This window comes from Protopterus annectens, chromosome 5.part0, assembly GCF_019279795.1.
Source record: "Protopterus annectens isolate FY-2018-M chromosome 5.part0, PAN1.0, whole genome shotgun sequence".
NCBI lineage: Eukaryota > Metazoa > Chordata > Ceratodontiformes > Protopteridae > Protopterus > Protopterus annectens.
The window spans coordinates 1,183,385,664-1,183,408,714 of NC_056735.1; the positions used below are offsets into that span (position 1 = coordinate 1,183,385,664).

At 41.3% G+C, this 23,051-nt stretch overlaps 1 protein-coding gene across 2 annotated transcripts in view; it reads right to left on the bottom strand.

Moving 5' to 3' along the window:
• Positions 1 to 23,051, bottom strand: part of TRIP12 (thyroid hormone receptor interactor 12) — a 3,849,287-nt gene that overhangs the window by 135,646 nt on the left and 3,690,590 nt on the right. For both annotated transcript variants that reach the window (XM_044071052.1, XM_044071053.1), the window contains one exon: positions 3,224 to 3,388. In XM_044071052.1, coding sequence (XP_043926987.1) covers positions 3,224 to 3,388 — 165 coding nt within the window. The remainder of the gene's footprint in view (positions 1 to 3,223; positions 3,389 to 23,051) is intronic.

Here is a 23,051-nt window from a genome sequence, read left to right on the forward strand (position 1 = left end):
TTATCGGATCCGAAGTAGTCGGATATGACAATTTTGGTCTTTTTTTTATTAGGAAAAATAAAAAAGAAAAAGGAAAAGTACCAACAGCACTATAAATCATAATCTAGAAACTTTTCTCTTTAGTAGCTCGAAAATCCGAAACCACTTCCTGTTGCAATGGCAGTAAAAAAATATCTGAGGAGATGAGGATGGTGTAGAGCATTATGGGTAGAGGGAGGAGCTTGGAAATGTGCCCGAATCAGATCCGAGGGTCGGATCTGCAACCCTAAAAAAAAGAAATGAAGAATAATAATAATAAGCAAAGCTTTATCTTTTTTTTTTTTGGGAAGAAAAAAATGCTGACAATGCCCGAGCACGAGAGAACCAGTCAGCACTCAAAACTGGCAGACGAGATCTGAGGTAACTCCTGTGCATGGGGATTATGGGTAGGGGGAGGAGTCTGAACACCGGATCCTAAGCTTCAAAATGGCAGAGGATGGAGACATTGGATCCAAGACCCATGTGCAGAGGAATGGAAGGAAAAGACATCAGATCAGAACAATAAGAACATCTGATTATTATTAATTTTTGTTAAAGTGCACTAATGGGGTTGCCAGTTAGTGGAAAAGTTGATCAAAAGTTTGAGACTGAAACCCAAGGAGGAAACTACAACCTGACTAATTTACTTAGGTAAAAAAATAGATAATTTGGGTATAACGAAAACAAGTATTATATTTTAAGAATGTTCACTGCAGAGTTAAACTAAAATGAACTCAGAAAGAAGGATTTGCAGTGGTTAAAAAAACAGGGCTGTATTAAATATGGAACAAGTGTCCAAAATAATCATCAACTGAAGGCTAATCAAACAGTCTCAAACTATTGTGTCTAGTCTTAACCAGTTAGGTATAACCAGGCCCACTTCTTGTAGAAAAAAATAAATTATCACATGCAGGAAGTGACTGGGGGGGGGGGGGGGGTAGAACTCCTTATCAGGCAAAAATCTATTCCTCAATCCTTGCCCTGAAGCCCACCTCGATTCCTTCCACCAGCTCCCACTCAAGATTGCTCCTTCTTTTAAAAGGTCCTCTGCTGTTTATACTGCTATGCTATAGACTGTTTACTGTTAAGGTGGTCACTGGCTAGTGGGATAATTTCTTTACCTTAGAGTAAAAAAACTACTGCACTGGCTTGCAATGTCTTGCCATAAAAATCAGTGAAGGATAATCAAAAGCCAGTCTTTCTCTGAGGGTGCACTGCACCTTGGATACTGAGCCAAGCCTGATTTTAATGGGGCCTGTAGCTGCTCCAATGGTAAACGTATCTATAGCACTGTATGCTCATCTGCTTGCATGCTTACCCACCTTTAATGCAACCTGGGTTAGTCTAGTAAGTGTACATCTTAAGGTTTCTTCCAGTACATCATTAGTCATATCCTCTGTCCCAGTTAAGGAAATTTCCTTGATAATGAACCACATGGGTATGGCAACTGGCAGACCCGATATCAAGTGCAGCAGAAACATATACCTTTTTACTAAACCTGCACACTACTTTGCTCTTCATCACTGTGTAGGAAGCTGACCTAAAGTACCAATTTAGATCTACTGGCAGCATCCGTTAATACTTTGTTAGGATCTGCCACAGCATTCTTGCATAAGTTCTTTTACTTGTCAAGGAACCTATAAAAACAATCCTAGTTTTTCAATGTTAGGGGGTGAGAATCTGGTTCTAGAAAGCATTCTCAAAGGCCTGAATTACTAGCAGAAGAGGCATGGTCCTTAAAATTTCTGTGACCAGATGTTTCAAGTAACTCTTTGAAGAATTAAATGATGGCTTGAACTCCAATAAAAGTGTTTTCTCATGACAGCAATGGTTTCCCTAAAATAGATGCCCTCTGGATCAATGGAGTTGTCAACATCTGTTACATAGCCAACTGAGGATCTGGTCTGAAAAGGCAAGACCTTCTAAACTAGACAATCCCATTAGGAAGTTTTTTCCCCTTTAGTTTGTGGGGCCACACAAAAACTAGAGACAGATGCTTGGGGATGGAGGGAGTAGCCAACTGTCAGACCACCGCTAGTGAGATGAACACTGAATAATATAGTGCAAATGAAGGCCCAGTATGAATAGAGAGAAGGCTTAACCAACGGTGCCAAACCCACTTCTAGAAAATGTTCTACCATGATAGCAGGGAACTTGGGGTGGAAGGAGAGGGGGATTTGTTTACTCATCTAAATATTGTTAAATAGGAAAGTACTGTGTCCACAGTGCCTTGTTCTGTTATGGCCCAGGCTCTCTCAGAATAGTAACGTGAAAATACACAGAATAGCATACAAATATGGAATACAACAACATTTACATAACAGCAATGTAGGACAATACACGTGTAATTACTACACAGAAACTGCTAATGTTCTTACTTCTATACAAAGATGTGATTTATTATTCCACATCTGTAAGACAGTGCAGTCAACACTGTACAGTAAACAAGTTAAACTCTTTATCCAGCATCCCTAAAGCCGCGGCATTCCTATTCTTTGAAAAGAAAATCTTTGAGTTTATTCTGAAAGGATGTTTCGGCCTGAATTCTGTAGAAAGTCAATTCCAGTAATAAGCTGGTCCTAATTTGGAGAAAAAACTTTCCTCCAGCAGTTATGCTGGAATAGCAACTTTTCATGGTTACTACAGTGTTGCTCTTTCTACTGTAAGACAATATGAGGTATATTTTGTGGGAAGTTCTGAAAATAAAGGAGGACATTTATGCTGATTAACTAATCTGAAAAGGAAAGTACAAAGAAGTTATGTTGCCCTAACCTGTAAAGGTACAGTTGAAACTGCTCTCCTGCTTAAGACTGGCACTCAGGAAAACATCTGGGAATCACTTTCTCACTGTAGTGCACTTAGAGAACTAACTGAAGTGTGGCTGGATTCTGATGGTACAGCCCAATGTCCGACTCCAAAGGGGCCAGCACGTTGTACTATATTGGAACATCTTAAAGTGAAGAGATGTCTGACTTTTTTACGCAAAAAAAATATTGTAAGCAACGTTAGCAGGTCCCAGATACAAAACACATTGTGACTTGTGCACCCTCCAAAACTCCAAATGGCCCCAATAAGCAGTCAACAATGCATGTTACTGTTAGTTTTGAAGGAGGCAAGACAGGGGGTCCTAACCACAGATTACCTTCAAAGGACATACATAAGCTTAAAATAAATAAAATAAACATTTGATTTTCACTGAACTTACTCGAACATATTCTTCTAAGTTGTCAATTGTTACACAGATGTCTTTTCCTCCCTTCTTGAGTTCAATGTTTGGGAAACCAGGAAGAGTATAATCCAGTCCTAGATCTTCCACTGAGCAGCCATTCATGTTCAGGACTTCTAAGGCCTGCTTCAGTGAATCTTTTGACTACAGAAAAAAACAATGTCAGGTTTTCAAGCACACTAAACTTCTAAAAGCAAAATATTTTAAAGAAAAAAATACTTTCAAATGTTTAAAAGTTGAAACAATCTTCACTCTGCAATGGATAGGTAGCATACCTCTCAAACTCTTAGATCAAGAAATCTGGACAAAGCCATAAATAAAAGTGGGACAAAGGCTCAAAAATAGGGACAATTTTTAAATATTTCTCTTGCAAACTCAAAGTTGATAGAATAACAGGTTTTGCATTAGCATTAATTTTCTGAAGGGTATGAAGTCTATAACTCAAATGTCTGTCATCGTTTTCTAACTACAGTCTTTAAGGATTTGCCAGAAAAACACAGTATTCTAAAAAAAATGGACCAAAAATATGAGGCAAAAATCTGTACAGCTGAGAGGTATGATAGGTAGTGCTCGGTCTTAAGTCTTATTTCCCTGCATAACACATGATGATGAATTTTACAAAAGTGAGGTTCCTATCTTTATTATATGCTCTGATGCATTAATCTAGCAATAAGGCAACAAAGTGACTGCAGACTCGTGCACTAATGTGAACTTCTTGCACCATTTCATGGCAAGACAGCAAGATGAAAATGAAGTCTGTGCACTATAATATTTTTGAAATGCACAATAAACAGTCCCAGACAAATGCATAAGCCTTGAAAAGCATCTTCCAATAACATGACATCATCAACTATACTTGCCAGTGCCATACATTTACATGTGCACTGACTTTATGGTACTTTGCAAATTCTCAAAGTACTACTAACAATTAAACTTACCACTATCATCAATATTCCACTCCTTTCTGACTTTCACCTTTCATCTTGCAGATGGTGAGCCCATACGACCTCTTTACACAACTTTTCTGTCTCAGACTACCCAAGTTATACTGGTCTCCTGGTCACCAGGTGATCACTGGGAAAGAGGCCCCCAACCCTGGCTCCACATGTATCACTGCTCTAGGTGAGGTGCTTGAACTCTGGAGTCTTGCATTCATGGCCCTCAGGCCTCAAGCACCTGCTAAAATCAGCATAACATTAGGTGAAAGAAGCTGTTACATTACATTCCTATCTGTACTGACAAACTTTACTTTTATTTTGCAGATTACAGCCCTGAGCTGTGTGTGCCAGCCCTTATAGTTGTTTGAGTTTGATTCCCCCCACTTTAACTGAATTATTATGGAGGACATTCAGTGTTGCGGTCTGCCTGACCTTTGCTGTTAAATGAATTTGACAAGGGTGACCCAACCAGAAAAATAAAAGTTACAGCCAACAAGGCTCTAAGATTTTCAGGTTACACAAATCCCTCCACAAAGATAAGATCACAATCCCAGGAGCAGAGATCATCAACACTTTTAAATCTGGTTATCCCGGCAACAGTCACACTGGTAGCAAGCAAGGCATGTCAAACAAGACTTTGCTATCTCAACCAATAATTTTCAGTTTGCCCTGTGGAACTTCCATAATTTCCTGGATATAATCCCACTAGCATGTCCAGTCTCTGCCAGTGGGCATCCTCCAATTAGGCAGTGCCTGTTACACCTCCTGTGGGATAGCATAGGGGTATAGTCACATGGTATCCAAACCAACTCAATTAACTCCTCTAATCATAGATGATCAGCAGCAGCATTTCACTATGAGGTCCTACTGGACTGCAAAGTTCCTTTGGGTATAACAGTGAGACTAAGACCAATTACCCCATTAAAGAAACTAATTTCTGCACTTGAATCAACAGTGTTAATTCTTAAGTGCCAAATTCTCATGATCGTAGGCAAAGTTCTCAACTTTTACCAACAGAATTTGGAACAAAGTAAAAAAAAATAACTAAGGAAAAAGCTGTTTTAAATGCTGGAACTATTATCTTAGAAATTCTCAAAATGATTTCCAAATTTTAGGAGGAATGTAACAAAACTTTAAGAAACATCAGGGGGTGTCCCTACAAAATAGGTCTGATATTCATAGGTGATACTAGGGACATCTATGTTTCAACTCCTTCATTAAGATCCCAGACTTGTAAAATACCCTCATTACTACTGCTGCAGCCGCACCAATACACTGATAGTACAGTTGTGTACACTTACCATAAATGTACATGTTCGAGTGTATTCACTGTTGCAGTCAGTACATTTGGGTTATCTGCTTGCAGTAGCCCTCAGTCAGCCTGATTAACAAAGTCTTGGGCCCTGCATCGGTTGCTGTCCCTTCTTCCATGACGTCAGGTCGTCAAGGGTAGAAAACATGCAGTCAACGCCATTACATCAGTTTTTCTTGCCCCAGATGTCAGGTGCCCCCCTAATGGGAAGCAATTAAATCTATAAATATAAGGATATACCTCCAACAGAAAAGCAAATACATCAAAAAGCTTTTAGAGTATAGTAAGTGACAGCAGAGGTATAGCCAAAGGAAGAAAACAGGGCTGGAGGGAGGGTAACCAGGATTGCAACAGTAACTTTAACATCTACATTTATGGTAAGTGTACACAACCGTACTATGTTCTTCATGTTTCATTTTTTGCAGTCATTACATTTGAATAGATTCCCAAAGCTAAGGTTGGGAGGAGGAATTTAAATAGAATTAGGACCAGCTATAAGGCCCTGCAAGACTGCATTGGCAAAACCAGCCCTGGATTTAGAGAAAAATTGGCAAATGATAATGCTTGGTGAAAGTATGTACAGAACTCCAGGTAGCAGCTTCTAAGATGTCCCTAGTAGGGACGCCCCTGAGAAAGGCTGTAGAGGTAGATGCAGCCCTGGTTTAATGGGGTCTGATGCCCTGTGGCATAGGTTTCCCATGGTGCATATAGCAGAAATGAATGCAGTGGCCTATCCATTTTGAAATGGTTTGTTTTGAAATAGCTTTCCCCTCTGTCCCTGCAGCAAATGTCACCAGTAGTTGTTCAGATTTCCTTTGAGGTTTAGTCCTGTCCAAGTAGAATCTAAGCTGTTTGTGCACATCTAAAGAGTGCAGTATCCGTTCCCCTTTGTTCTGTGGGTTAGGAAAAAAGGTAGGCAAATGAAAGGAATGATTGAGAGCCACACTGGATACCACCTTGGGCATGAAGGAGGGATTGGTTCTGAGGGACACCCTGTCCGCATGAAAGATGATGAAAGGTTCCACTGCCATAAGGGCCTGTAATTCAGATACCCTTCTTGCAGAAGTGATTGCCAAAAGGAAAGCTTTTTCCAGATAAGAAATTTTAAATCTGCAGTAGTAGATGGCTCAAAAGGAGGAAGAGTGAGTTTCTCCAAGACAAAGTTAAGATCCCAAGCTGGAGTTGGAGCTCTCCTGGGTGGCCTTAGATTTCTGGCCCCTCTGAAGAACTGCTTGAGCAGTGGGTAAGAGAAGAGGGGAGGCTCTGTGTTATAATGAACTGAAATGGCTGAGGCATGAATTTTGATGGAGGAAAAAGACAAGCCCTTATGAAGCATCTCAGTCAAGTATTGTAGAATCTGAGGAAAATTGGGCACTGCTGCGTTCATTCCTTGAGATTAGTTCCAAGCACAGAATCTTCTCCATTTTGCAGCATAAGATTTTCTAATATTAGGCCTCCTTGCCTCTAAAATGATATCCATCACTGATTTACTGAGGGATGGTAAAGGAGAGATTAGGTAACTGCTGCTAGGTTCAGGGTTTGCAGCTGAGGGTGCAGAATCATGTTCTCCTGCTGAGACAACAGGGAAGGAGTCTGAGGCAGGTGCCATGGAGCCAAGCGTGACACACTGCGCAAGAGTGGGCACCAGTGTTGGCGAGGCCAATCTGGTGAAATTAAAATCGTCCTTGGCTTGTCCTGTTTGATCTTTAGTAGTACCTTGGAGAGCAGAGGTACAGGAGGAAAGGTATAAACAGGTTTTTCCAGCTGAAGGATAGAGCATCCACTTTCCAAGCTTGATTGTGGAGAATCCTTGTGCAAAATTTGTCCAGTTGATGGTTCGGGGGGAGGCAAACAGATCTATATCTATATCTGTGCTCAAAGATCTGCTGAATTTCGTTTTCCACCATCCAACTTTAATCCACCTATGGACAAGCATGCCAATATATTCCAACAAGCTATCATCAAAGATTTGCACCATGTTTTGGGTTCAGGTAATATTTTGAGACAGAATCTTAGTATAGATGAACAACAGGCCTTAGATGATCTCAAATCCAATTCTAATATTGTAATTCTTCCAGCGGATAAGGGTGGGGCAATTGTGATTATGGACTCCAGTTATTACTGGGCTGAAGGTAAAAGACAGTTGTCCAACAATCAGCATTACTTCCATATGTCCTTGGACCCCACTCCAAATTTCAAGAAAGCCATAGATGATTTTTTGGATTCTGCAGTAGAGGAAGGGATTATCAGTGCCAAAATAAGAATTCAATTAACAGTACGGGACCCTTGCAAACAATACTTATATCTATTACCTAAAATCCACAAATCTCTCAGGGAACCTCCCGGCAGACCAATAGTCTCGGGGATTGGTTCACTTACTGAACCTTTATCTGTTTATCTAACCAAGCATTTGAAGCCCTTATTGACGTATATCAGGGCCAGGATTAAGGATACAACCGAATTTCTCCAAATAGTTTCAGAATCCCAATTGGAACCTTATTGGCTCATGTGCACTCTTGATGTCAAGTCTCTATATACCTGTATTCCCCATTGGGCCGGATTGCTGGCATTGGAATTTTGGCTTAATAGAACAAATATTTATCCTCCTGGTTTCAATACTCTTTTAGTTTGCATGGCTGAACATGTACTTACCAGGAATGTTTTTTATTTCCAAGATCAATGCTATTGGCAAATTCAGGGCACTGCGATGGGGGCATCTTTTGCCCCTATTTATGCGGACTTATTTATGGGGTATATAGAGGAACAAATCATCTATGATGGTATGCATAATTTATATTTACCTGAGATTGACATCTGGTGCCGTTATCTAGATGACTGTTGGCTAGTTTGGAGAGGGGGCCCAGAATATCTCCAGGAATTTGTGGAGTATCTCAATTGTAACAAGTGGGGAGTTGAATTCACTGTCAATTACAACGTAGAAGAAATTGATTTTTTGGACGTACATTTGGAGCGAAAACCAGATCATACTTTAAGAACAAGGTTTACAGGAAGTATCCACAATATAATAGCTTGCTACATGCTTCCAGTCTCCATCCCAGACACACTATCAATAATATTCCCAAATCGCAGTTTCTTAGAATCAGAAGAATATGCTCCTCAGAGCAAGACCTCAATATATGTCATCAGGATCTTACTAATAGATTTTTAGAAAGAGGGTACAAGCAGGACAATGTTAAAACTGCATCAATATGGGCTTGTAATCAATCGAGGGACAGCCTATTAACATACAAATCCAAAAATTTTTTGGGTAATCAGGATACCATCAGGCTGGTTACAACATTCGGAAGGAATACTTATCAGTTCACTCAAATCATTAACAAACATTGGAATGTACTTAAAAGTAACATACGACTTGATGACTGGTTGGGAGACAGATGTCAGTTTTCGTATAGAAAAGGAGAAACCCTGGGGTCACATTTCTCACATTACAAAAGGATCATGACCAAATCGAGCATGCATCACCAAACTACTCTTTCTGGGGAGAAATTAGTGGGGTGTTACCCATGTGGGCATTGCTCCTTCTGTAAACACATCTTTAAGACTAAGAATTTTACCAGCAAAAATACAGGTAAATTATTTAATATTAAGTGTTTTGCTAATTGTGGAAGTGAGTGGGTTATTTACTTGGCAACTTGCACATGTCAAGCGTTCTACATTGGTCAAACATCCAGACAGTTCAGATGTCGGATGTCAGAACATCTGGGAGACATTAGAAATGCTAGAATGACCAACGCTTTGTACAAACACTCACTGATTCACAAAACAGCTAAATTCACTTTTACCATTATTGATAGAATTTTTGGAAATAAAGATTTCAGAACAGGATGGCACAATTTATTGAACACCAAAGAAAAGAAATGGATAGTCAAGTTAGGTGGTCTTTTTCCACTAGGTTTTAATGACAAATTATGAAACTGTGCTTAGGATTATGCTGAATATTCAGTAGTTAGTTTTATAATTTATTAACTTATTTTCCTTTTCTTTATTATTCAGAATACATTAGATTATTCATCTTTGTATGCTGTTCCTTTTATTTTATGCACGTATATTCATACATATATATACATGCATTTTGTAACACTTTGTATGTACTATCCTTTTTTGTTGCTCTCACAGGAAATGATGTCAATTGTTGTTGAATTGGGTATCATATATAAATGCAGTTTGTGAACTGCTGACCATGTATAACCACTGAAGAAAGCTGTATGCTGAAACCGGTCTGGTAGAATTAATAAATCATCTTTGCTTCGTATCCCTGGTGCTGGCCTTTTCTCTTTTTGTTTACATTCAGGTTGCCTTGGCCCGTGCATCTGCTGTACTTGCTAGCACGTTTTTGGAGTAATTAAGAGAGAGAGTACCTGATTTTGGGCCTCTGCCCACTGATTTGGGGGTAGATCTGGCCACCCGCTTGGTGTTGGTAATGTGTGGAAATGAAATCTGTACCCTTGGGACACTATATTTAAAACCCATTTGTCCTGGGTAACGAGTTCCCAGTTTTTGGCCTGCAGACCAATCTTTCCGCCTAAAGGAGCATTCAGTTGGAAAGTGCTTGGAAGTCTTAAAAGCAAGTCATGGAGATGGTTTTCCATAGGGGGGAGTCTTGCTGCTCCCCGTTTTGGGTGCGGAAACCCCCCACTGCCTAGTCTTGTGTGTCCCTTGGCATTGAAACCTGGGGTTTCTGCTGTGTCTGGGTTCGGCTCGAGAAGACCTGGTGGGGGCTGGAAAGCACCAATTTTTAGAGGGCCAGTGCCTACTAAATCTAGGAGGCTGAACTTGTAAGAAATCTTTAACAGTCTGCATAGATTTAGCTTTATCTCCCATCTTTTTAAGAACTTCCTCAGCCTTGTTGCCAAACAGGCGGTCCTGATTTAAGGGAGCATCCAACAATTTAGCTTTAACATGATCAGGCAAAGATTGCTCCTTAAGCCAAGCATGCCTTCTGAGCACAGACCCAGTAACAGCAGCCCTGCAAGAGGCCTCTAATGAATCAAATCCACATTGCAAAGTATGTTTTCTAACCTGTTCAGCAGAATGCATTAAATCCTGTAATTCTTTATTTTCAGCGCAGTCAGGAATTAACATCATTTTCTGTTTAAGCAATCCAATAACATGTTGTTGATACTTTAACATATGAAACTGGCAGTTTAAAGCCCTAATGGCCAAGGCTGCAGAAGTGTAAACTTTCATACCCCATCTATCAAGCGCCCTAGAGTCTCTATCTGAGGGGGTAGGATTTTTAGCAGTAGAAGCCTTAATGCCTTTGGGTCCCTGTTAAATAGTCTCTGGATCTGCAATAGGATTTTTAAAGAGGAACTTGTGAGAATCAGGAACCCTGTAGTATCTGTTAGGTTTTCTGGGAGCAGGAGGCAAAGAATCAGGGGCCAAACTAGATTATGAGAAAGCATCATCAACAATGTCTTTATACAGGAGGTATAGCTAAAGGCCTATGCTGAGGTAGGAGTAAGAAATCACTAAGCCTCTTTTTTGAATCAGAAAAATCCTGGCTTTCCCAGTGGAAATGCTCCCATAGAGTATGTAAGGTTTCACCAAAAGAAAAATCCTCTGGAGGGGAAGCAGTGGGAATAGAGTCCTCTGCATCAGAATCCTCATAAGTAGATAAGGGCAAATCCAGATCATCAGAAGAATCAGAAAAATCAGAATCCTGTTCAGAAGATTCTTAAATAAATTCAGTCATAGGTCTCTTAGAAGGGGGAGGTTGGCTTCCCCTGATTAGAGTTATAAGATCTTCAGCCATTCTTATCATTTGTTTTTTTAGGCATAGAGGCCTGAGCCTGCGGGCCTGGGTGTCGGTTTCTTAGGCATGGTTCAAGATTTTGGCCTAAATGAAGAAGGAGGCGTTGGTTTAATATGCAAGTCCGTAGGTCTGAATACACCCTCAGAAGCCAGTGCCTGCACAGCGGCTCCGGGCCCATCCAAGGTAGAGACATCTGCAGGTTCCACAGCTGAAGCATCTCGCGGCATTCCGAACTCCGAATGGGTCTCAGTAGAGGCCTGCGAATCAGAAGTAGCGGGTATCAGGGGCTGCGAAAGCACCTCACTGAGTACCGGCGAAATGGCGACTGGCTTAGGAGAAACGTCGTTGGCAGCTATGGACCTCGGCGGCCTGTCTCTATCTTTATCTTTGTGTTTTTTCAGAATCCCGGTAGTCAGAAGGCTAACCAACATTTCTGGATAATTAAACCGAGAACAGAAATATTTAGAAGCGAAAATATACCAACAACGGATAGTGCGCTGTTTAAATAAAGCACAAAACCGACAGCAAGACACGTTGTGGTCAGGGCCTAGGCAAGGAATACAGTACTAATGAAAATCTTTGTGAGGTATTTGCTTTCCACAAGTAATGCAATTATTAACTTTTACTGACATTGGTAAGGAGCAAGAAAGTTTCTCCAATGGGGTACTTAGCTTTAGTTGATGACTTCGGTTCTGAAACTCGAAAACGAAAATTTCAGGAGTCGGCCGACCGGCACTTGCGAACTGCTTCTACTTCAGACACTGCACAGCAAGAAAGACTGATGTAATGGCGTCGGCTGCATGTTTTATACCCGACGACCTGATGTCATGGAAGAAGGGACAGCAACTGACGCAGGACCCAAGACTTTGTTAATCAGGCCGATTGAGGGCTACTGCAAGCAGATAACTCAAATGGAATGACTGTAACAGTGAAGCATGAAGAACATCCACCTCTATTCTCATTAATGAAAACGTCTCCCAAAAAAAACAAAGAAACAAAACAAAATCCCAGTACCAACGGCAATTGCTCTTCCACCCAATGTGAGGTAGGTATCCACCTTCCCTGGTGCCACTACTGTTACTGGGGCAAGGTGCTCATAGATAAGTACTATGCTAGCTGTACTTGCAGGCTATTTTAAACCTAGCAAATTTCCCTTCAAAGGTGAGAATTATACTCTGTATATTGTGTCAGTGAGGTAATCACCTTAACCATTTTGCCAAACCCCAACTGCTGACTTGCTGCGGCTGTTGTTGAAAATTAACTGAAATACTTTACTACAGCCACTATTGCTTGCATTTGTTATTAAAAGGGTATGCCACATGTGTTCTTGTTGGACTGGAGCAAACTGCAACATTTCAATGTACTATAAGGCTTGCATTTGTTTAGTCAAACAAGTCCACTTTCCCAAGTGTCAGCATCTTTACTGAAGGGAGTGCTTTCAAAATGATTCAGCTGGGGTAAAATCAATTAGAAGGACTCTGTAATAATGTTTCAGGGAGATGCTGTCTTTTGGTACTGTTGTAAACAAGGTGAAGCACCTTATTCTAGCCAGTACTGTTTCCATTAGATTACTGCAAAGGCAGATGCAAGCAACTGTCTGCTACTGTTAGAAATAAGCTGCAATATCCTTCTATGAAGAGAGTGGCTCACATATGGTTAGTCAAATATGTCAAGTTTCACTAGTGGAACAATCATTAGTGGGGAGGGTGGAGAGTTACTTGCTCTTGGAGATTACTGTCAAAAATATGTGGAAATACATTGCGATGGTCACCATCAATTAATTTGGTTAGAGACAGAGTGTGTGTGTGTATGTGTTGGGGGGGGGGGGTGATGTCCTTGTTGGAAACCAGCTCTAAAACACTTCTATAGACAGTATGACCTGCATTTGGTCAAATAAGTTAACACTTCACAAATCCACTGCTGTTAATGACGGGAGGGAAATTTCATGTAGCAGTGACAACTGTTGGAAAAAAGTAGATACACTTTGGTATGGGCATTAGTACTTGTATCTAGCTAAAGTGGTGGCCACTACCTTACTATGGGTACTATTACTTGCACTTGGATATTGTGGAAGGGGAGGCATTGTTTATGTTGTTACAAAAACAAGTTATAATAAATTTATGAGGAGTGCATGGCTTGTATTTTGTTACTCAAACATGCCTGCTCTCTCCAGTGTCACTGTCACAATTGGGGCTAGGTGGGCTTCCTGCCTGATACAAAAGGACATGCATCACTACAGGCACACAGTGACTCTTTTGATGGGGATGATTTGCTGAATTTTGGATACTACTAGAAACAAGCAGAATATCTTACTATGGCCATTAAAGCTTGTACTTCGTTATTTGGGGAAGGGCTGTTTTTGTTAATACAGGATATAAGCTGCAATGTATTTCAATGGACTTTGAAGCTTGCATTTAAAAGTGATCATCCACTCTAGTCCCACTGCTATCATTACAAGACTGAGGGGGGGGTCACTGCCTTACTGTGGCTGATGTAAGTGGAAACTCATTACTATGGACATACTGCGGTCAACTAAAGAAGAGGTACTCTAATTTAAATGATGGTTAAAAAAAACATCTCAAACAACCTATTATGGGTAACTATAAGAATCAGTAAGGGTAAGTCAGAAAAGACTGTGAAATGAGAATGGAAATACTTTCAAGTATGCAAGAAAAACTTAAAGTTTGGGATTTTTGCATTGCAGTGTTTGCATATGTATTTTTTACACCTTAAGCAGACTTCAGATGAACAGGTAGACAGCAATTGCTAAAGGTGCAATGGGAAAAAGAAGGGAACCTAAGAACATCTTTTGAGAATTCAACACGTTGACAAATTTTAGAAATTCTCTACAGGGTACTTTCACAGAAATGAATTACTTTCAACCAAGGAAATTATTCTTTTGAGCAGGGATACAGAAACTGAATTGCCTAAACAAGTAAGGCACTACAAAAGGTAATGCTGTTGGTTGCTAAAAAAAAAAAAAAAAAAAACAATTAACAGAAAATGGAAATCAAAACCAAAACCAAATTTAATAGAATTGCTGCATGTTGTAAATAATATAAAAGAATTGGAGGAGGGGTCTACAGAAAAGGGGAGGAGCAAACTGCAGAAATAAATGAAATCGGTGGGAACAATACATTCAGAATAAGGTTTAGGAGGAGGAAAGTGATATTTTAGGGATGGTAGGACTCAAGCAATCTACCTAATGTTAAACTGAATAACAGACATGTTTCATGTTGCCAAAAATTTTTTGTAATGGTTTCTCTCTAAAATTAAATGATTACTTAGATCAATATGTAATATAAGGTGTTACTAAAGTTAACAAAAAAGAAAAAGCAATACTACTACTTAGTATGGCCCAGTAATTATTTGCATTAGGTTATTGCTAGTAAAGTACAGTTGTGTAAATAAACTTAGCATAAGAGTAGATATGTTTGCATGATCACTGCTGCAGTAGCCTTAGCTATATGGGTTATATCCTACGCAGGATATAAACAGCCGGCCAGCTTCCAAAGCTTCAGGGCACATTCCACATGCTGAAGCCATCACTCACGTCTAGATGAGCTGACTAAAAAGAGGAGGAAGGAGAAGGGTCCAGGAGCCCCTGGAGAATGGTTCCCAACACAGCCTGGTCTGGACCTAGGGATGGATCAAGCTTGTAATGCTTTATATACATATGTATAGAGGACTGAGTTGCTGCTTATAAATCCCAACCCTTTCCAAAAAGCCATAGATACAGCCAAGGTCCTGGTAGGGTGGACCCTGACCCTGCCTGGAATAGTTTTGCTGTGGTGAGTACAACAAAAGGGAATAGCCTTAGATAACCATTTGGAAACTGTTTGTTTTGACACATGCTGTCCCTTCTTCTTAGATAATTTGGAAACCATTTCTTTTGATGCATGTTATCCCTTTTCTTCCCTTCACAAAAAATGAATAACTGAGCTGAAGATCTGAAAAATTTAGTTATCAAGATAGTACCTGAGCTGTCTGTGGACATCCAAGGCATGGAGTTTCCTTCTCATTTTAGGTTCAGGAAAGAAAATAGGGAGGTAAGACAGTCTGACAAAGTAAACTCCAATAGCACTTTAGACATAAGAGGACTGGTTCTCAAATAAATCCTGTCTCAGTGGAAAAATGAGAAAGGGTTGACACCATAACAGCCTGCAACTCAAGATACTCTCTGCATTTCAGAGAAATCAGTAAAACTATTTTCCATGTTAAGAACCTCAAGTCAGCCCCATGTGCTAGCTCAAATGGAGCAAGTCTTATCTTTAACACACCATTAAGATCCCAAGGAGGGGCCACCAGGTTTTCTTGGAGGCCTCTTATGCGAAACCAAAATGTTAACTTGAGAATGCATTTGAAGAGGAGGATCTATGGGCAGATATGCCTGAAATGGCTAATAAATGAGCCTTGATGGTAGACTAAAAGGCCATAGGATGGTAATTCACACAAATAACATAAAACCAGAGAAACACTAGCCCTGAATGGGTGCTGGTTATGTTGTTGGCACTAACTATAAAAACATTTCCATTTACTAATATGTGATTTGCTAGTAGCACACTTTCTTGCCTCCAACCATTCCTGCCACAGCTCCTCAGTAAACCAGTGCCTAAAGGGAATTGAGGCCATATCATCAGGGAGGTTAGCTGAAGTTGTTTTGGGTTACAGTGCATCAAACATCCCTGTTCTTTTGTAAGTAGAACTAGTCTGTGAAGAAGTCTATGGTAACTGTCACTGGCTATTTCCAAAAGAAGGGGAAACCACTGTTGCCTGGGCCAGATGTGAGTCACCACAATGACATCTGGGGATTCCTTCGGAATCTTCAGAAGTACCCTGGATATCAGTGAAATGGTGGAAAAGTGTATGGGAACATTCCTATTCAAGGAAAAGAAAAGGCATCTGTCTTCCAGTTCTTCTGGTAAGGAGTCCTGGTGTAGAATTTTGCCAGCTGACTGTTCAAAGAGGAGGCAAAGAGGTCTACTTGAATTCCTCACAGATGGATCAAGTCTTGGAAGACCCCTGATTTAATTTCCATTTGTTAGGGTCTGTCCTGGTCCTTCACAGCTTTTCTGTCACATAGTTTTGCTCTGACAATATGGAAGATGCGGGTAAAGTGAGAATGTGCTGTAAGACTATATCCCAAGCTACTATGGCTAGTCTGCACAGAGGGTAAGATGTGGTTCACCCTTACTTGGTTATGCACCACATCACTTTGGTTTGTCTGTAAACACTTGTAGTGGTCCCTAGGGCCACAGATGACCAACAGAAGTGATCCTCTGATCTAGTTTCCATTCATGAAGGTTTGTCTTTGTCCTGCTCAGCTTTGTCTGCTGCAGTTTTGCTCTGACAGGATGCCTGTAGAGTGGGATTCTGCTGTGAAGTTATATAGTAACAAGCTAACATTGTTAGCCTGTAAAAGCAGTTAGACCTGGTTCCCCTTTGATTTTTGAGGTACCACATGACTGTGGTATTGGTAAAACTTGAAGTTGGGGGGAAAAGATGATTCAGAGAGTGGACTGCCTTAATCAGAGAGCAAGACAATCCCTTACATTTATGTGGTGGGTTTGTCCTTGGTGTCCCAACCACCTAGCACTTTTATCTCTCCTAAAACTGCTCCCCAACCAAAGTTCAAGGTGTCTGTGGTGACCGACTGCTTGGGTCAAGGGAGGGGGAAGGGGAGACCTGGATTTAAGGATATTTTCTGTTTCCACCAAGTGAGTTCACTTTTGAGAAACTCCAAAACCGGGATATGAAAAGATAATGGGTGTTGGTGCTGTAACCAAACAGACTTCGGATAGCATTGTAGACTTTTCATGTAGAGTCATGCCTGGGGTATCATGATAAATTACAGCTGTGCAAGAACTTACCATAACAGTAGATGCCCTACTGATCAATATTGCAGCACTCCTGAAGTGGGTTATCACTGTTGTCATCTGGCCAGGCTACCAAAGCTTTACTTTCCCAGGATCGTAAATTCAATCTTAGCTTGCAAGCATAGGAGTATACAGGCAGACATACAAGTGTAACTCCTCAGATTATCTCCAAGCTAGCTGCCTGAAGATCCCCAAGACATAAGACTGGTCAGTTAGGATGGCATAGTATGAAGTGGTAAGAAAGTTCCCTTAGTCATAAGGTATTTCTCAAGGGATAAGAACAGAGGGAGAAAGATGAAGAAAGGAGATAAAAGAAAGTAGGAGGAGGAGGATGGGAAGAAATACTTCAACAGCCATCAGTAGGGCATCTACTGTTATGGTAAGTTCTTACACAACTGTACTTTGGACTGAAATCACTGTTGCAGAAATTCCTAAGATACGAGTAATTCCCAGGGCTAAAGAGAAAGTAGGAGAGGCTGGTTAGAAGGCAGTAGAACTGTCCAAGAGGACAGATAGGAATGGCTTAGCAAAAGTAGCCGTGAACCCTGAAAATTATTCTATCCTGTAGTGTTTAGTGAAAGAGTTTGGAGATTACCAGGTGACAGCCGCCAGAATGGGACTGGTATCCACTCCTTTGCAGAAACCTCTAGAGGTTGCAACTGTTGTAGAAGAGTGAGCTTGAGGGCACAAGGGCAAGTATTTGTCATGTACAGAGTAACAACATGAGATGGCCTTAGAGATCCAGCTTGCAATGGTTTATTTGGATACAGGTTGGCCCACTTTAGAGCCCAAGAAAGAAATAGTTGACCAGATTTTTGAATGGACTTTGTTTCGTTCAAGTAGAATCCTAGCTGCCTGTGAATGTCCAGTGATTACAGTTTCCTTTCCCTCATGATTTTATGGACTGGTAAAGAAAGTAGGTAGGTTTATGGCTTGATTGACAGAAAAATCATTCACTACCCAAGGCATAAGTGAAGGATTAGCCCAGAGAGTAACACTGTCTTTGCAAAAAAATAAAAAAAGGGGGATGGCCACAAGTTCCTGAAGTTCTGAAACTCTCTGAGCTAAAGTGAGGGCCAGGAGGAGGACAGTTTTTAGTACAGAATTTGAAGTTTGCTGATGTTGACAGTTTGAAAGGGGGTAAGGAAAGCTTCTCCAGTACAAAGTTGAGGTCCCAAGTGGGGGGTAATGGGCATTCAAGGTCATCTCAGATCCAGTACCCCTTTAAGGAATAGCTTGACTTCAGATCTTGACACGTGGAGAAATAAGAGGCAAGCAAGCAGAGATGGCTTACAGGTGAGCTTTGATAGAAGAATGGGCCAGACCTGTATGCAAGAGTTCACACAGAATTTCAAAATAGAAGGTACCTCTGATTGGTTGGGTTCCTGTCCATTACTTTGGCATCGACATGAGAATAAATTCCATTTTGCTATATAAGATTGCAGTGTGGTAGGTCCCTCGGCTTCTTGGAGTACCTTAATGACACAGACTTGGGTATAGGGATAGCAGACTGGGGTGAAGCAGTAACCCTTTCTGCTTTCTGTGGTAGTTTGTAGTACTTGCCCCTGACAAGAACAATAAGAGGAAACCAGTGCTGACTTCACCAAAATGGAATAACTGAAAATAGTTTTGGTTGGTCTTTTTGGGTCTTTAAGTGAACTCTTGGAACAAGGAGTAATGGAGGGAAGGCATAGAGGAACTTCCCTGGCCACTGAAATGAAAAAGCATGTCCTCCAAGCTGAGGAGGTAAGGGTCCCTGGTGCAAAATAGTGGAAGGTGAAGTATTTGTTGGCCTTTGAAGCAAGCTGGTCTTATCTCAGGAGTCCCTCAATGGTGAAGGATGCCCTGGAAAACCTTTCTGTTCAGGATCCATTCATGAGGGTCCTCTAAGGACAGACTTAAAGCACACTGCCCTGTTATGGGATGTATGTGGCTGTGAGTGACACTTTCTTGGGTGGCAAGGTCTCAAGGTTCAGAAGCCAATTTGCATAATTTGTAAGATGTGGTCCCTCCTTGCTTATGTGCCATATTACAGTTATGTTGTCTGTGAACACTCATAAGGTACCTGGTTTTCAATGGTATGAAAAGACCTGAAGAGCTTGGATGAATGCCCTAATTTCTTTCATGTTGATGTGTTCTTTTAGTAACCTTTGCTGCCACCTGCCCTGCACTCATTGGTTGCCTGTCCAGAGGCTCTATGCCTCATCTGAAGCATGTGTGTGCACTTCCCTGAACTGGGGCTGGAGGATTGAAGGGAAGCCCTGAGCTGAGATTAGTCTGCTCCTTTCACCATAAAAGTTCCCAAGTAATACAGGGTAAAACAGAGATCACTGGGTCCAGAGGAAGTGAGTGCTGAGAATAAAATGTTTTCAAATACCATAGGATTTTCTTCATATGTAGTTGGGCTAACGGAAGCATTAAAATGGTCACTGTCATGAAACTCAGAGCCCTTAGTACCTCCCTTGATAAGTATAGTCTGATGGAGGCAATGCTGTGGAAATACAATGTAAGGCTCTGCATTTCTCTTGAGGTATGAATGCCAGTTTTCTTGGTGTCTAGCCTGCAGCCCAGAAAAAAACAGATCCTGAGATAGCTGCAGGGAGGATTTTTTTGTAGTTGATGGTGAACCCCAAATGAGCTAGAAAAAGGAGGAGGATGAACTAGAGGTGCTACTGAAGAATTTGAGGTGAAGTAACTTGGATTAATAGATCATCCAAGTAAGGAAATGTCTGAATTCCCAGAGTTCAGCAGAAAGCAATCACTGGTGCCATGCACTTTATAAAACTCTTGGGACTGTGGAAAGCTCAAAACGCAAAGCAGTAAACTATCAGTGAGATAGTCAGCACAAAACCGGAGGAATCTCATGCAAGGGGTCTGAATTGGTACATGTAGATAAGTGTCACTTTAGATCTACAGGCACTTGAAAAGCCTGGGCAGAATGAAAGGCAGAAGTGTGCGCAGGGAGAGCATTTTAAAAGTACGTTTAAAAGACGTGTTTAGTAGGGAGAGATCCAGTATGGGTCTCTATTGCCCTTCTTTATTTGGCACTAGGAAAAGTCTGTAGTAAAACGCCTTTCCCACAAATTCTTCTGGCACTGGCTCTATTGTACCTTGTACCTGTAGTTCCTGTAAAATAGGTGGGAGCAGATGAATCTAACTGTGTGGAGGTACAGGTGGGGGGAGGGGGTGCCATTTACAGAAGGCATCAGCTTGCAAGACATGACAACCAGTTTGTATGATAAATAGCACCCATTTGTCTGTGGTGATCTTTTCCCAGGTGGTGAGAGATTGGGTTAGTCTTTTTGATATAGACAGGGCAGGGCTGTGGGCAAGGAGAAAGGAGGGGAAAGATAGCCACAGATTTTTGTCCCCAAAGGTAGGCCTCCCTCCCAGATGAGGCATCCGTGTGTGGTTTATGTTTATACGGGAATCTCTTTTTTGGGAGCCTTCCTGTGTTTCTGGCTAGGCCCAAGATCCTTTCTGATAAAAAGTAGGCTTGGTTGGGTAATTCCTCTAGTACCTAGGTCCAGAGGTTAAGATGCTTGTGGTCTTTCATGGTTTTACCCTTCTCTTGAAGGGTTTTGAAAAGTGGCAGATTGGGGGGGGGGGCAACCATGAGATCCTTATCTAAAGGGGAGTCCACTATTTTTGTTTTCAATTTTTCAGGAATAGGCTGGTTATGTAACCATGCATATCTGCATATTGCACAGCCTGTACCAGCTGCTCTGGACAAGGCTTCCACAACACCATAACTGCATTTAATGCTGTGTCTGGCCACTTGTGTAGTCTGCTTAAGTAGTGGTAACATTTATTGTTTAAGTGAGGCATCTTGCAAAATCCACCATAGCATTTTGTAAAGAAAAGAGACTGGATGTCAAATATTTTTTCATCAGGGTTTGGTAATTAGTCACCCCGAATGTCAAGGTAGAGGACGTATACTACACCTATCCATACTCTGCTATCCTTGTCTGAAGGGAGGGCACTGGCATGAGGAAGGAGTTTTGAAAGCTTCTCAGATGAGAGGGAAACTGCAGAAGGGTCTGCCACAGGATTTTCGAACAAAAACGTAAAATAATCAGGGACTTTATAAAATCTGCCTCGTCTTTTGGGAGACAAAGGCTGGAAGTCAGATGCAACAGCAGTGGAATTAAAAGGCCTAAAGAATGGTGGAGGTACAAGGGAAGGGCTGGGTTGACCATTTCTAACAGACTGTAGTATCTATTATGCACTTCTGACATCTGCAGACTCTCACTCAAAATACTTTATCGTATTTAACATGGTCTCTCCAAAGGAAGCTTCTTTTACTGGAGAATCAGGTGAAACAGAGTCCTCTCATTATCTGAAGGCACTTGGCCAGGATAGTACATTTGAGATGAGTAAGCCAGAGAATGGTTAGAATCAGAAACCTCCTCATCTTTAGAGGAAAATGAATCCACTGCCATTTTTTGAAAGGTGGGGGAGGGGTTGAGATGAGAAAGAAGGTGGTTTCATAGCCAAAATAGCCTTAAACAAACCTTAGAGGAGAAAGCCATCCTTTCCTTCTGCCTAGATGAGGAAGGAGGAGGTTGAGGGGAATTGCATGTTTTGTTTTCTGACTCTTCTTCTCAGGTGTGATGTCTGCCTGTACTAGGGACACTACCTCATTACTCTGACGTACCTTGATTAGTTTCCCTGCAATCTCTTCCCTAACCAGGATCTGAGGAATACCCTCTGGTCCCTCCGATATGATCTGCAGTCAAGGCCATTGACATCATAATGAACTCCAGCAGGGTCTCGGTCGAGAGCTCCTGAGTAGAATCAGACATACAAGTAGGCTCTGAAACCTCATAGGGTAGTCTGAGTCAGAGAGGGCAGACTGAATATCTGGTTTAGGCCTTTTACGCTTTATTAAGTGGTGGAGGTACATCTGGGGAAGTGGAAACCACTATTTTGGAGTGGGCCAAGCATTTGAGATGTTGGGTCTTGAGGAAAGTGTTAAGAAAAGACAATCTGGAAGATCTTAGCAGCAAAGGATTGGCAGATTGAACAATCGTTGTAGTTGTATTCCACTCCTAAGCAGAAAAAGCACTGGGTGTGCAAGTCTTTGTATGGGATTTGCCTACCAGACTCACAGTTACTCCTCCTAGCTGATATCTAAGAGCGACTGCTAACCTGATAAAAGTGTTTTTTTCCTGCTACTACCTGGGCGACTGTCCGATCTAGCTAAACTGCAAGTATTTCTGCTTCTTGAACTGTTTTAAACTGTTTAAAGTTGTTTTTGCACCTGCACTTTTAAAGTTTGTCCTGTTTGTTGCATTTACCTGTTGAGGCTACACACTCAAGTGCGCTAGCCTGTGTTACATATTTATTGCATTTTCCTGCTGTTTGTTGCAAAAAAGGAAAAAGAAAAAAAAAAAATTATCCTTGTTTCCCGTCTTTCCTGACCTAGAGTAGTCCAAATACAGGCTTTGCTGTATTCTGGACTTTTGGAAAGTTCCTGTGTTGCCCATTTCCTTTCTTGGATAAATGGAGGCTTCTTTGTTCACGAGTGGCAGTGGGGAGCTGAGAGCAGCCTATCTATCCCTGGAGGAGTGTTCCCAGCACAAGAATCTGGTAGTCTATTGGCCGTTTTGGGCCAATTTCTAGCTCTGTCAAGTCCCCCTGTATAAAACCCGCTTTGCCGCGGCTTTCCACGATTTTGCGCATAGCGCAGCATCGGGCAGCTCTGCTTAATTGGGTTTAAACTATTATTGGCTCAACAAAGTCTGCTCTTCACTTTTTCCCTTAGAACTGATCTAGTTCCCATAATAAACACCCTATTCCTACTCTAAAGCCTGGCACTTGCTCACTAAAGCAATTATATAAGTCAGCACTAAAAAATTAAAAGCACTACACCCTCACAAACTCCCCTTGAGTACCTTGTTCC